The 14,997-nt window shown below is 42.6% G+C and overlaps 1 protein-coding gene across 4 annotated transcripts in view; it reads right to left on the bottom strand.

Annotated features, from left to right (window-relative positions):
- Positions 1-14,997, bottom strand: part of LOC139690897 (3',5'-cyclic-AMP phosphodiesterase-like) — an 843,102-nt gene that overhangs the window by 338,139 nt on the left and 489,966 nt on the right. The window contains exon 1 of one of the 4 annotated variants that reach the window (XM_071588517.1): positions 13,364-13,595. The exons of the other annotated variants lie outside the window; for them this stretch is intronic. Within the exon in view, the coding sequence (XP_071444618.1) occupies positions 13,364-13,569 (206 nt within the window). The 5' untranslated portion in view covers positions 13,570-13,595. Of the gene's footprint in view, positions 1-13,363; positions 13,596-14,997 lie in introns of those variants that run through there. 4 annotated transcript variants of the gene reach the window in all.

The raw sequence follows: 14,997 nt of genomic DNA, 5'->3' as shown, positions 1-14,997 counted from the left end.
CGGAAGGCACCGCGAGTTCACACAAACCTGGAAGCTAACGATAGCTGATAGTATTAGAGTAACTAAACTCTCTCGCATTTCGCTATTCTAACTTAGTTCGACAAAGATTCGAATGTGCTTTGAAGAGAAAGTGTAGAAAAAAAGGCAGATTTAATGAAGATCTACAAAAAATACATACGAAAACCCGAAGTATGACTAATTATGTGAGGTAGGAGAATAATTTACACCGGGTACTTTGGCAGTTGCAATCCGCACCCATTCGGGACAAGGGTGTTCAATCCTTTCCTTGAAACTGAGGAAGTTTTATTCACCTAAAATAGTAGGACATCCTGGTTTTGGCTGAAGATGCCGATCAGAATTGAATCATCATATTATAAACGTAGACTTTAAATTATAATCTATTAGAATGCCTGATCACCAAGCTGCACTAATATAATGCATTATCATGTAGGTATTTACAATCAATCACTACATATTTCAGTCTTTTTTCACCAATTATAGTTAACCCAAATCGATACTTATCTTTACCCTGCTGTATTGATGCAAGTAGGATACGGAAAGAGAATGCCGTCCGCAACGCTGTCTGCAATAACATCACAGCAGTAATAAAAAGATGTTCATTACCACCCGCTGAAATACGGATCTGCCCTTTCGAAAAAAATGTGAAATCCTGAAATTTTGTCAAATTTGTAGACGGAGATTCCATCTGAATGATTAAAATAGAAAATATCGGATTGTGAAAACATTTCACGTTGTTTAACAGAACTCGCACGTGAGATGCCGAGGGAACGTTGAGAGGTTGGATGGCGGGTTCAGGGGGAAGGAGTGGTGATCCAATTGAGGTCCTCGCTCGTTTTATTCGCCTCGTATCCGCAAGTACAGCGCATACGATAATGCATTCCACGTCTCCTGGGAGGGGAACTACGGGGATGGCGGGCAGGAGAGGAGTACTCGTGTACTCACACTTTTGTCCATTTACTTAATCGGTGCACAGCACAGGGATCCCATTTGCGTGGGCCTCAATGCAATTTGGTGAAACCTATTTACCGAGAAGAAGAAAAACGATGGGATACAAGAATTTTGAGAGCGCTATGCTACCGTGCTTGTGCTAACCTATTTATACATGTTAAACATATTCGAGTAATTTTAATTTAAAATCAGTACATTAGTGACATATATCAACATAGCTTGGTACATAGCTTTGATTCTATCAACATCATCCCCGAGTTCATCGCCATGCACCATTGCATCGCATTATTTAGCTACAAAGACGAATCATGACGGAATTTTCCAAACATCAGGGGAAATTTCAGAAAAAATCAGATTTAATTATGAATGATAAACTTTCAAAAATGATAAAACAATGCTTCATATTAAAAAAGCGGACTCGGGTATATGATATAAAAAATCTTATCGCAAATTAACCGATCAACAAACAAAAGAGGCGTTAATGATGATTAAATATTACTAGTTTGTAGTTCTATAGCTCACAAGAGGCCTTTCATTTTTTATCAAAAAAACATTTTCACCGCAACATGTTGAAACTCCGGTACAACCTTGGTGCAACCTTTCTCCTCCGACTACTGTGAAAGATATTTTATGTTCAAAGTGTATTTACACCAAAAAAGTACGCACGCGCTGCATTTATTCTCTATTTACCTCAGTATTATGGCATTATTTATTTGGCGACAAATAAATGAGGAACAAAATTTTCCTTTCCACTTCTCTCGAAGTAAACCATTTGAAACCGGTCCAGAAAACAAAATTCCCCGTTATCAAATCTTCATCTCTCTTTCACAGTCGGAATGGACTGAGAAATCTTGGGAATTCTCCGCTCTTGGATTCCTCAACCCGTCTATTCATATTTTCGAGAGAGCGGGTTATTATACCAGAACATTTCTCACTGGGAATTTTCCTAGCGCAGCTCTCACCTGCAGGACAGAAAAAAACGTCACAAAAATAAGTCAGGACTGATTGCGCAGATTTACAAATGGAATCTCTACTAGCATATCAAATTTTCTTAATTTTCTTCGCTGAATGCACCTTCCATTCTCATTCACGGCTTATTTTGGCAAACAAGATTAAGCCAACCCTGGCATTATTTGTCTACATGGGAACCCGGAAAGTTTCACAGGTAAAGGGGACGTAAACGGTTAAAGCATGGCTAATGGACTACGTGAAATTAAAAGCATATTTTAAAATTAATCCTCACGTCTCTTGGGTTGGGCTCCAAAAAATTTGGAACTTTCATTAAATATAAGATAATCATGACCCAAAACGATAATTTTCGGGAATGGCAAATACGTATATGTACAACTTTAATGCAACAATTTCAGAGCGTAAAAATCATTCGCCTTGACTGGGACTCGAACCCAGATCCCTCAATATCCGGTCGAGTGCTTTAGCCACTTAAGCTACCGAGGCGTCCTCTTAAACTCTGAAATTTTGGGGCTTTTAAAGGAACTAGATGTTATGACGAAATACCGTACATACAATGTCACATGCATTCGCATTCGCATTCATGTGACATTGTATGTACGGTATTTCGTCATAACATCTAGTTCCTTTAAAAGCCCCAAAATTTCAGAGTCTCTATTTAGCCAATAAGAAATTTTCGAAGTGAGCTTATCATACTATTATATAGCTTCTATATCACAGGGAAACAGTTAAGTAAGCAAACTAATGGAGTGCAAAAACCAAGTCGTCACATCAAGACATCATTCAAATGAAACAATGCTGCTTTAATTAGAAACCAATGATATTAATGACGAACGTGGGTGGCTGATATTCAATACAGCGATCAACTGAAGAAGTTTGACGCTTCATACATCACTGAGTCAGTAAAGCTTACGCATGCTCTCTTGTGCAGAACGTACTTTATAATGAATTTTCTACCACGCTGTACACATTTTTAAAAGTAATCATACCCAGTGCATAGAAAACACCATTCTTTTGTGCGTGACTAAAATTTAAGGCTTTATTTTTCATTGTATTTCCCAGATTTTCTTTCACTGAGGGCGAGTTAGCAGCACCAAAGTTCAAAATATTCTTTTAACAAAGAGGGCAGAGGTTCTCTCGCTTCCACAGCGCCTGATAAATAGGACTCCTTTTGCCCCTTCACCATTTATAATCAGCACACGCCTCCTGATACAAAAGCCACGACTGTGGGTGACCATACACAGAAGATATTCTGCACTGTAAATGGTCACCACGGGTTAATTATACATTGGATTTAAATCATGGAAATTAGAGTCATCCTGGATACCAATTTGATAACGATATCACTATTAGTTATAGCAAATGTGGCTCAATCGATTAACTGCGAGGCGAGCCTCATCGACTATGAAGTTTTGAAATTTTCCCTCAGACGGTCATATATTCATAAAATATTTTGTAGTTATTTCATTTTCTGGAAGATTTCATTTGTCACTTGTTATTTCGTCAGTTTTCAATAATCAATTAGTAAAGGAAATTAATGCGAATCGGAGGATAAAATACAATTTTTTTTCAATAGCATGTGATTTTCAATTGCTAGGTTAATATAAAAAAATCACTAAATATTAGCAAATTATGTCATTTGGTTTATCGTTAAAGATAAATGTTTACTATTATCTTTGTGTTCTTTGTTTATGTATTTTGAACCAAGTATGATAATTGATTATTTAATTATCACTTCAGCACTATTTGTGCTGCCAGTATAAGGTGGCTTTTATGAAGTGTTCTTCCTAGACTTGTAAAATGGCATCGACCTCTTCCGATTGCTCGGCACACAGGTTAGGAAAAGATTTTTATGTCACTCTTGTTGGCTACATTTCCAATCAAATCGTTGAAGCCAAACTTCCTGCAAACAAACAAGTTTTAAAAGTATTTTTCTACAATCTAATTGTTGTATATATTACAAGTTCAAGGTTTATATTACCACAGTTGTGTATATATTACTATGACAGAAAGAGCAGCATTGGTGATTCCAGAAGCTTGTGTTCTATGGCAAAAAAACACGAATCCCTACTAGAAGTACTGATCACTGCGATGGTAAGTTAGTTATATTCTATGATGAATGGAAACATTTACAGAAAAATTTGTCTAGAATTACAGGCAAAGGGAAAGAAAAAAGAAACCTTTTCGTGGAAACTCTGGACGATTTGTTTGACATAGCTCATTCAGAGGCTTTGGGACAAATGAAAAATGAAGAGGATAAAAATTCCTTGATGCTTCAGCGCCAAAAAGGACGACCAAGCTCCATGGTTGGTGTAGATTGAAAACTAAAACACAAGGAAGAAAGAGCACTAAGGGCACTGCAATGGAAGCTGCCAGGAAAAAAAGAATTTATGTGGAATTAGAACGACATTTTGAGATATCAAAAACTGATGACTCTACAACAGTTTGCAGCAAAAGCAGTGATGGTGATGATGACAGTGAAAGTTCTGCCATTGATAAGCAAATAACAGCAACAACTACAGCAGTAGCAACAGTTGAAACTTGAGGTACACAGCAAGTTTTTACTCCCCGTCTCTCTGAGGGTGTTGATAGGTGCAAAATCACTAATAGAAATGGGGTTTACATATTGATGGCTGCTGCAGAAGCTTTTGGGCTTAATACAAAAAACCTGGGGGATCGAGATGGTGCGGGGGCTAACGTACTGGCTTCCCACCCTGAGGGCGCGGGTTCAAATCCCGGCGGTGTTGAATATTTTTCAGAGGTATCTCGATCCCTACTTGAGGTGCTTTGTGGAGGGCACTTTGAGTGAGTACGCCGTCCGTCGGACGGGACGTTAAGCCGCGGACCCCTTGGCGCCTTTCGTAAAGAGTAGGCTAATGCCGACGCCGGGTTTCTCTCCACCCTTCATCCTTTCCTGTCCTTCCCCTATGGCGCAAATGACCTTAGCTGTCGGTCGCCTCCCCTCAAAACTACCTACCTACAAAAAACCTGGTTATTAATCGAACTTCATTTCAACGCCTTCAAGAAAATTTAGAGAAACGAAACACAAGGATATTCAACACAAATGCAAGCTAAATGACCGCCAAGAATTAGTGTTGCACTGGGATGAAAAGTTGCTTCCAGCAGTCGCAGGTCTTGAAAACATTGATATACTGGCAATAATAGTAATTTTTGAAGACAAGAAGCAACTAACTGTGGGGAGTACCTGAAATCCCAAAATCTTCGGGAGAAGAGCAAGCCATGGCCGTTTATAAAGCAGTGGAGAATTGGGGTATAATCGATAAAACTCAGGCACTGTGCTGTGATACGACTGCAAGCGACATAGGTAGAATAAATGGTACCTGCACAAATCTAGAAAAATTGTTCAATCGTATTCTGTGGTACCTTCCTTGTCGTCATCACATTTGTGAGTTAGTTTTGAGGAACTGTGTCAACTCATGGTGGGTGCAACTTCTGATACAGCCGTTGTACGCTGGGGACAATGATACATTTTCAATATCGTCGCCAAAGTTCTTCCAATTTATGCAAGAGATTCAATATGTAATTTAGCCTTCGCTACGCGAGTGGTTACCAGCCTGGCTGCTCTTATATTTTGTATACGCTACTAAGTTTATCGTAACAACGTTTTACGAATCTAGCTCCTCTTCGCTGCACGCAATCCAATTCGGCAAATTTAGTAGTACATAGGAGGTTGACACCGTAGTGTAGTACTGACCGGTCCGGAACCAATTTTTAATCAATAGAAGACCTATTAGAACAAAGTTATAAAAATATACATGTAGTAAATATAGATTAGAAGTAGAGTTAAAATTTTACTCCACAAATTTCTTATGACCATCATTTCGATCTCTTCCGGAATAACCGAGAGAGCAGACTACGTGACTGAGTGGCTTTCAAAATATCCTCACACTGAAAAAAAACTGGGTGAGATTTCGCGAGTTGGAGTGGATGGGAAAAGTGGTCGCGTGAAGAAAGAGTGAATCGACTCAGGGTGACGGAAAGGTGAGGGGAGAAGGGAGAATTCGGTCTGAAGAGCGTCGACCAACTCCGCCTCTCGCCACCCGCAGCCCTCCCAGACCGACGTTCCCGAGTTGTGCTCTCTCCGACGAGTCACGTACTCCAACGCGGTCGGCTAAGGGCGCAAAGGGCGGAGCTCTAAATGGGGAGGGGGAGGGGGTGGGGGGAATAGGGACGGGCGCGCGGAGTTTGGGCGAAGCGACGACTTGAGTGCGGGGAAAAGAATCGATGAGACCCTGATGGGTTTCCTCTTGCGGGCCAATGCGGTCAGCAAACTTTGAAATAAACACGTAGGCCCCACCGGAGACCTAACAAAGTGGCAAAATGAGGATGTTTCTCACCTGAATGATTAACCAGCCATCGCGCGACAAAGTCGTGAGATGACTCACAAGTTTCTTGATGTGGTGTATTCTGAAAGCTTTTACGTGATAGCATGGACATGAAGAAAATATGGGCAAATGCAGAACGATCCCTACAACTCATCTATGTATCCGGGAATTTCACTTTGTCTTCGTTATTAATAATCAAAGTTACAGAGATGTAACTTTGATTTGCCAGGCCAGGTGGCGGCGGGGTAACGTCCTCGCCTGCCAAACCATCGGTTGCGGGTTCAATTGACGCCCATGTGGGTTTTTCCCTATCTAAGGGCTCTTGTATTTGTAACTGTTTATATTTTTACACCATTGTTGAGAGTTCGATGTAAAGGCCAAAGTGCTCTTCTAGGATTACTGTGAAATAAATAAAAAATGTTCAGATGCACAGGAACAATTCATGGATCGCGAAGAAAAGGGTCAGCAGCAGGGGCTGTGCTGAGACAACCATTCAGTGGACCTTGGTTGGCTTTCTTAAGTGGTGATTTTCAGTAGTATCACTTTTTCTAATTAGATATCACTTACAGAGCATTCTAACGCTGATCGCTGTCCGTCAGATATCATCCATTTTGATCAACCGCCTCCGCGAATTCCGTTGGGAGTATGCTAATATCGCTAACGTCCAGGTCCTCTCCATTCCCACCACTCTCCCTGATACACGTACACCCCAAAATTTAGACGTGAGAAAAGTAGCCTCTAGTTCAACAGAATTGAGTCACTACTGATATTTTCATACGCATGCTGCAAACGTTTTTAATAAAAAACACATTTACATCAATATTTTAACTTATTAAACGACTCTCATTGTTTTAATTGTGGAAATATTTGTTCTCAGACAGCTCTAATTTGCAAGAAAGTAAATCAATCAATAATGTTTTAAATATCTACTTACCAGAACCTTAAAATTTAAGAAAGTTTTACAATGGCATAATAATGAGATAATCCTCCCTAAAAATTAAAAATATAACGGTCATCTTCAAAACAATCAAGCCAAAGAAGTATCAGTGTATTCGTATTTGCCAGTTCATGTCAAGCACACAATAACAGGGTGGTGTTTTAAAGGCACCTCTGGCATTAATTAAAAAAGAGGATTTATCAAAAGAGAACTGGGTAAATGTGATGAAAAGGTCAAAGGGAAATGTTATCTGTCGTTGATTAAGCCTCATTTAGAATGTGCTGAAAGTATATGGAATCCTCCCGAAGTTGGATTAATAGCCAAATTAGATCGCGTGAGAAACTAGACTTTTAAAACACTGTTATGACGAACGCAGTATCAAACAAATTAGCGTATCCAAAATATTAGAGCAGCTAAGCTGAGAATCACTCACGGAACGCAGGTTAAATTACAGATTGAAGCTCTCGCATTAATTGGGAGGAGGTCTCTTTGGCAGTGACGTTGAAAATGTATTATTACCCTCATCGTACTACGGTAGGAGAGATTATGCTAATAAAATTAGAGAGATTAAATGTATAGGAGAGATCATGCTAATAAAATTAGAGAGTAAATGTATAACAGATAACATGTTTTAATTTATATGTCATAATTTAATACTATATGTCATTTTTTCCACGAACGATAGGGGATTATAATAACATTGATCGACCGCGGGAGGGTCATGTTCGGATAAAATTAGTCTGGTGTGTATTCACCCCCTGCCACACACCATGGCAGTGGCTTGCAGGGTATATATAAATAAAAAAATAAAAAAAAACAAAGATTGTCTCGCGCTCATCAACTTCGACTGCCACCATGAGAAATAATTATTTTCGACAACATCCGAAATTGACATTTTCAACACAAATGGAAGTGAAAATCAGTTATATGTCCGTTTTGTTTTCCCTCCAAATGCACAATCATAACCGTCAACTCCTAGACGAGAGTGGCAACTATGCTCACATGCGGTCAACTTTAAACCGTTAAAGGGCATGACGTTTCGGCTGGAAGGCTGTCGAACGAGATTAATGCGACGGGGATCTGTAAGTGGTGCGAGGGAGGAGGGTGGATGCGGGATGAGGGAATCAGGGGCCTGGGTAGTCGCGGTTATACACTACAGGGGTCCAACGGGAGGAGGCTGAAAGTAGGTATTTAAAAGGGAGGGAAAGGAGGAGAGAGGACGAGAAACACAGAGACTTTGCGAGACGTGAGTAACAGTCGAGGAGGGAGCTTAGGGTGGGTCGGGAGAGGCGCAAATCCAAGATAACAAGCGTCCGGATTGCAACGCATTAAGCCATGTTGATTTGAGCAATTACTCGGACCGCGTCGCATGTTTGTTTGGCCGCGCTTGTAAGCGGAATGGTTGAAGTGAGACTGCGACTGGACACGAAGTGGTTGCTCTGAGATTAACGACGGAAATCGCCACCATCGATTCTACTGACCGCCGACGCGAAACCTTCTCACTCTTCCCCAGAACGCCCTCACCATCTTCCTTCACTTTTGGTCCCGTGGAACGAGCCCAGGTGCCGTAAGCGTCTCCGGTGGGCAAGGAGGGGGGGGACACACGATCGGCAGGAGACGGTGATTGGACGCACTCAATGCTATTTGTATATCTATCTATAAAAAAACTAATCATAGCCACATTTTAAGGTAGAAAAAACGTCAACTTCGATGAAATAAAAAACACATTCGGAAAAATTGGTAATGCATAAAGCACACACTTGAACTCAGTACGAAAAGAAGCCATAAGAAAATGGTTGCGCTCGGTAAAAGACTCTGACAATGTCAATTAGATGAATAAGTACACATCAAACTTTAACCCATCTTTAAAACCCAATGAGAACGAATCATGTAATGCTCTAGGCTCTAAAAAGTTCTTGCCTCCACATTAAAAGCAAAGGAGGACTACATGCTGCTTAATTAATACGCGATTACGTTGGCCATAAAATAGCGCCTCTTAATCGGGAAGAAATTAGATGTATACACTAAAAATAAAATGTGGCTGTTGAAGCGGAGATCTCGGAAAAATTTTACTTAGCCCACCAGAAAATTTAATTCCTTGAAATAATATAGTGCCTACGGACTTGAATTAATTAAAAGCATGAATTAATTCCCTTCGAATCCTATGAGAGCGTCGCGCCACTTATCATTCCGAGGTTTTCCTTTTCCTCGCTGTGCACACGCATTCGAAGAGTTGCTTGGCTTCTCTCTTTACCCACATTGCCACGCCGAAGCAAGGGATAACTACTGATTAAAAAAATTCCACCTTGTTTGAGTTACCTCTTCCCCGCGGCTAGGCCGTTGTTTTCGTTTCACTCGCGACATTTATAACGAGGCCTAAAAAGATATCGCACAAAAACCGGTAGCCATGCCATTGGAAAACAAAAAGGGCCGAGTTTTATCGTCCAAAGCGAGATAAACACGTCCAAACCACCGTTTTTCAGATGATGTCGGGACGCGTACGCATACACAAACACACGAGCGCACGCACACACACACACACAGACACGTTAATGCCCCCGATATGTACGAATGCGGGGCGTACGTGACGGCTACGGAACTTAAGTCTTTCGCCCCACACAAAAGTAGCTGAAAATTTGAAACACTAAAAAAAACAGCCCACGATGACAATGTCGAGAGCTCTAAATGCTTCTTATTTCAGTCAACGGAACAGCCCGCAAACGAAAATCTCTTGCGTTCGTGTCGCGCCTGTCGAATCAGGAAGCTAGGGACTGGAGAGTTGCCTTTTCCTCCCCCCCCACACATCATCGTCGCAGGCCATCATAACCCTCAATGGCCGCGCCAAAGGGGAAGGGGTCATTAATGCACTTCGAAGGTCGGCGCAGAGGAGGGCGATAAAAATCAGAGCACTAAATGAGCGGATTCAATTGGTCGCAATGCCATGGCGGTCAGTTGCGAAACTCTAGGCGATTCCAAAGGGAATAAACACAGGGAAACGGGATAGGGTGGAACCGACTCCGGCCGACAAAAGGAGCGAAGGGCTTATGGGCAGACGTCCACAAAAGGCGCGCAGACGCTCGTATAACTGCGTCGTCAAAATAGAAAAGAAAAATCCACCAGCGCCTATCGGCAGGGAACAATGCTTTCCCCTCGAGGGTTGGGAATGAATGGGAACTCTGTGAACGAGAAAAGGAGAATGACTTACGCCGCCACCATCTCGTCAATCGAGCGTATAGAGAATAATGAAGAAACGACTGTGGAAATAACCTAGTCATCCACGAGGTTACGTTGCGGCTTTTGATTACCTCCGGACCCAAAGTCCTCTTTAATTACACGCACAGGTATGATCCGAATGGTCACTCTTAGTAAGAAAAAGCTACATAAAATAGGTTGGCGATCAGAAACGTCAACGGCAATTTCAACCAAGCACAATTATTTTAACCTATTATTAAAATCCAACTGTTCAAAAATTTAAAAACACATTTTCACACTCAAGGAAGTGGTGTTGTGCACCAAGATAATAATATGAGATCGACGCTGGCAAGGTGAGTGCGCTTATTTGCCAGTGAAAAAAATAGTGTCCCGCAAAACACAAGAATAGAACTTTATCACAGAGGAAGACGTAGAATAGAGTGAGTATTTTTCATCTTAGACTAGGCCGTAAAGTCGGAAATAGGTCCGCATGCTAGGTGGTAGCCAGCGTTTTTGGGGCTCACCGAAAGAGCGCGACCACACTTCCCGAAGGCCCGAAGAAAAAAAACTAAGCCTTGCTTCATCAACAGAGGGTGCAAACAAAATATCTTCTATGAAATTTTTCAAGGGTATTAATATGTAGGGGTATTAATATATAAGGATGAGTATATTAGTAGAATTGAGTTCAGTGTACAAAATCATTATTTCTCGTAGAATTGAGCTTAGAATTAATGACACGATGGTATTATAAATAGTTAAACCATATGCAAGTAGAAAGAGAGATGTTACGCTTTAATTCTATCAATATTCCAAACAGAATGATGCAGAATATTTTTCAATAATTTAGAAGGGGCTTTAAAAGAGGTGATGATAAAACTGGATAATAAAGAAAATTTCTCTCACATAATAGATACAGAGTGAAGGGGCAGGAAGGAATCCCACCCGAACTTCCTCCTTTCCCATTTCATACATAGTACGTATGACAGAATTTCTTCTCTGCTATTCACCTGAAGATAACTTTGCAAACCTAGGTAGTGAAATAATGCTTATGTGGAAATACAAAATGGTTTAACTTATTCCAAATAATATAAAAGTTTCCATCGCATGTCGTCGAAGTTAACCAATTTAAAAGTGAAAATTAATAAAAAGATCCACTTCCAAGGGAACCTAGTATTATAACTATGAGTGTTAAATATGAAATTATCTTGGAAATTCTTCAATAACCCTTTAATCCTACGAAAGAAGCAAAGAATATTTATCGGAGAACAATGGCAAGATGGAATTAAGTGATACACTTGAGAAAAGGTACGCTCTATCTGCAGTGCAGAGCTGCGGTAATAGACATTAAAATGGTAAGGAATGTCTCCTTAATGACTGGTGCACATAGACGACACATCGCGACAAAGTATTACCATCCTGTTCATGGTAAAATCTTCTGTGGGCATTTTACACCCGGAATTTATCATGACTTGAGATTCATTCGATTTCAACCAGCGAGAGTAATAGGTCAGACGCCGCTTGAGTTTAGTAAATGATAAAAAGAAGCAGATTCCAACATTTGAATAACGTTGAACTGACAGTTAAATAGGTGAAATGAGACTAGCAGAAGAAGAAAACCTATAGGATTGGGAAATTCAAAATAAGAAGGAAAGGTCTTCCTAAAGCCAAATCGGTTATTCCATGATGGGAGGGGCCTCTCACTCCTCTCAAGCAATAATGCAAGGGACATGGGATTATGTAGAGAGAGAAAGTGAAATGTTCCATTAACGCCTAAAAGAAACAAGATATATGGTGTCGCCTCAATCACTGCAACCTATCGTTTATATTGACACTTCACTCAGCCTTTTCATGCCAGGCCAGTCGACTAGACAGGTTTAATGCTCAAGAATTAACTGGTGATTGCTTCAAAACGAGTTCCTCAAGGGACACCCTTCAAATTCTAAGTGAGTTGATGAAAGAGATTTAGGTTCACCTCACGATATTGACAGTAGCATTGAGAACGGTACGCAGTCTGACCATTAGGCACACTTAAGTTACCGCCTTTATTACTGCTGAGTAAGTTGGAAGTAACGTTCTCCATTTTTGTCATAAAATCTTAAAAGGAAAAGAAATGGCTCAATGCGCACAGTTATGGAGTCCGGATGTATCGTCCATACTTTCTCGGTGCAAAAAATCTGTCTCTCTTCTTTACTAAATAAATGAAAACAAATATTTAAGGTACTTGAATGTGTTGAAATTCTCCCTCTTAAAAAAAGAAGATTGTGCATGCATAAGAAAATAGTTGAGAGACAAAATAATTGCGCGAATTAGTAAGGCACACCACTGAATCGTAAACGGGAACTCATCAAAAGTATACCACGAATTATAATCGCACCATATTAGAACAGGCAATGAAATGCCCAGATAAAAGGATACCCTCGTGCCAGGGCATAGAAAGTTGCGGAAATCCTACAAAAGCACGAAGTCTCCACCGAAGGGAGGAAAAGGGTGGAAAATCCTAGGGAGCCACAAAATCTCGTTATCAACGACAAGTCTCCGTCGCTCAACTCTCCGCGGCGTAACCGACTCGTACACGAGCTTATCACATTTACTCTAACTGAATGATGTCCCCGGAATTTTCTCTCGCGTTGATATACTATTTGTGATCGAAATGCTATCAATTTGTATCGAGTAACGAGCGCTAGTTGTAAGAATAAGCGTATATATTCCTCTCTTTCACGGAAACGGTGCGATTTACTTAAAACGGAAACTCTTTTGGACAAATTGATCTTCATCGAAGAGAGAATATTATTCGAACCGGAGAAAAAAAATCGAATCATTAAAAGCGAGACAAACACTCTTTCACAACGTCCCGTATCTTCTAATTAGAGGATGATTACGTACTACGGAATTTTTACTTGCCGGACATGGCATTCATCTGTTATTTCCGGCACGAGAGTAAATAACTCACATGTCGCGACGACTCCTCTCCTTCTCCCACACCTTATCCCAGAACGAAGATCGCGCTTTGATCCTCAGAACACTCGTGCTCAGAGTCCTGGGCAGCTTCTCCCTCCTGCCGGGAGTCTCGGGGCCGCCCTGGCCCCCTCCCGGGGACGAGGGCCCGTCTCCCGGACCGCCACCCCCGCCCTCTTCGCCCCCGGCCACCGCCATCATACCGGCGCCGCCTTTCGCCCCCGCACCTTCCCCACCCCCGTCGCCCCCGCCGCCGTCTTCTTCGTTCTCGCAGGATGTGGCGAATGAGAAGAGCGAGGGGGAGGAGGAGATGGAGAGGCCCCCGCGGGTCAGGGATCCTCGGGGACTCCTGCCATCGGAGGGCGGCTGCATATCTCCCGCGATGAATGTCCCCACTCGCCACTCCCAAACGACGTCCAACCCAGGCGACGATACACCCCTTCCTCCTCCAAAGGCCCAAGTGAACCCTGCTCGAGAGATGTAACGAGGCCCTCGACGGATGAGTCCGGCCGACAAAGGCGAGAGTATCCAGGAGATATTTCTTTATTATATGTGCATGTTTCTATTTCACGATTTCGTTATCAGTGCCCTCTTCTCTTTCTCTCAGGCACACTATTCCTGTGCCGGTTTTGTTACAGAGTTAATGGCTCGCGTGGGGGAGAAAGGAGCGGTATAGATTGCCGGCAACTCTCAGGGTGTCAACATGGGAGCCGTCGCGGTCGCACTCGGCCGGAAGGACGGCGTCGAGACGGAACGGAGTGGCACACTCCGGGAATGCAGCCGAAGGGTCGCGTCATCACGAGGCGAGTCAACACAAACTGGGCGACGCAAGCATTCCGACGCGACCCTACCTACCTCCCCCTCCCTCCCCCCTACCACTTCACTTCCACCACCCACCCTTCCACTCCGCCACTACGGATATCGCACGCACACACACACAAACAAGCACCCGTGAACACAAACAACAAACAAACCCTCCGAATCGATGACGACTACTACGGACCAGACAAGGTGATTGGGAGAAGAGGGAAGGAGCTCAGGTCACTCTTCCCCAAGATTAGGTGCGCCGAAACAACAACACGCTCTGGCAGCCGATCCGGTGTCGCCTTCGGCAGACGAGGGGAGTTAGGAGAGTCGGATGCACTCCCTTCTCGCCGGGCGGAGGTGCATTTATCCCCAGGACAAGCCCCTGAGGGAGGAGGGGGCTGATGGAGGGTGTCGTTTCACTCCGACTTCGACGCCGTGCCGGGAGAGCGTGACCCGGTGGTCGGGGCGAAGCGGCTGGCAGTCGAGTGCCGCACTCGACGGCTTTTCTTAAATACGCAGGCGTGGATGATACGGGAAAGTTTTTTTTTGAATTGGACACTGGGAAGGAGGTGGGGCAGCGGGGTGGCGGTTGTAGTAGCCGCAGTGAGTTTAAAAAGGAGTGGTTACAAAACAATCTCCACTGCAGTCCTTATTTATTTTAATAGATTACGAGAGTTATCTGTGTAAGGGCTCCGGAGAGTGGAGTTAGTACGGGGTATGCGTGGTCCGCGGGTAAAACGAGGTCCAAGCAATCCCTGGGATAATACTCCCGAGAGCGGAGAGGGGGGGGATGGGTTGGGATAGGACTGCTTCTATTTGAAG

Source organism: Hetaerina americana, unplaced genomic scaffold (genome assembly GCF_022747635.1).
Source record: "Hetaerina americana unplaced genomic scaffold, ioHetAmer1.1.p SCAF_3, whole genome shotgun sequence".
In the NCBI taxonomy this organism is placed as follows: Eukaryota; Metazoa; Arthropoda; class Insecta; order Odonata; family Calopterygidae; genus Hetaerina; species Hetaerina americana.
The sequence above is the reverse complement of the archived record's forward strand: the minus strand, read 5'-3'. Positions and strand labels throughout refer to the sequence as shown.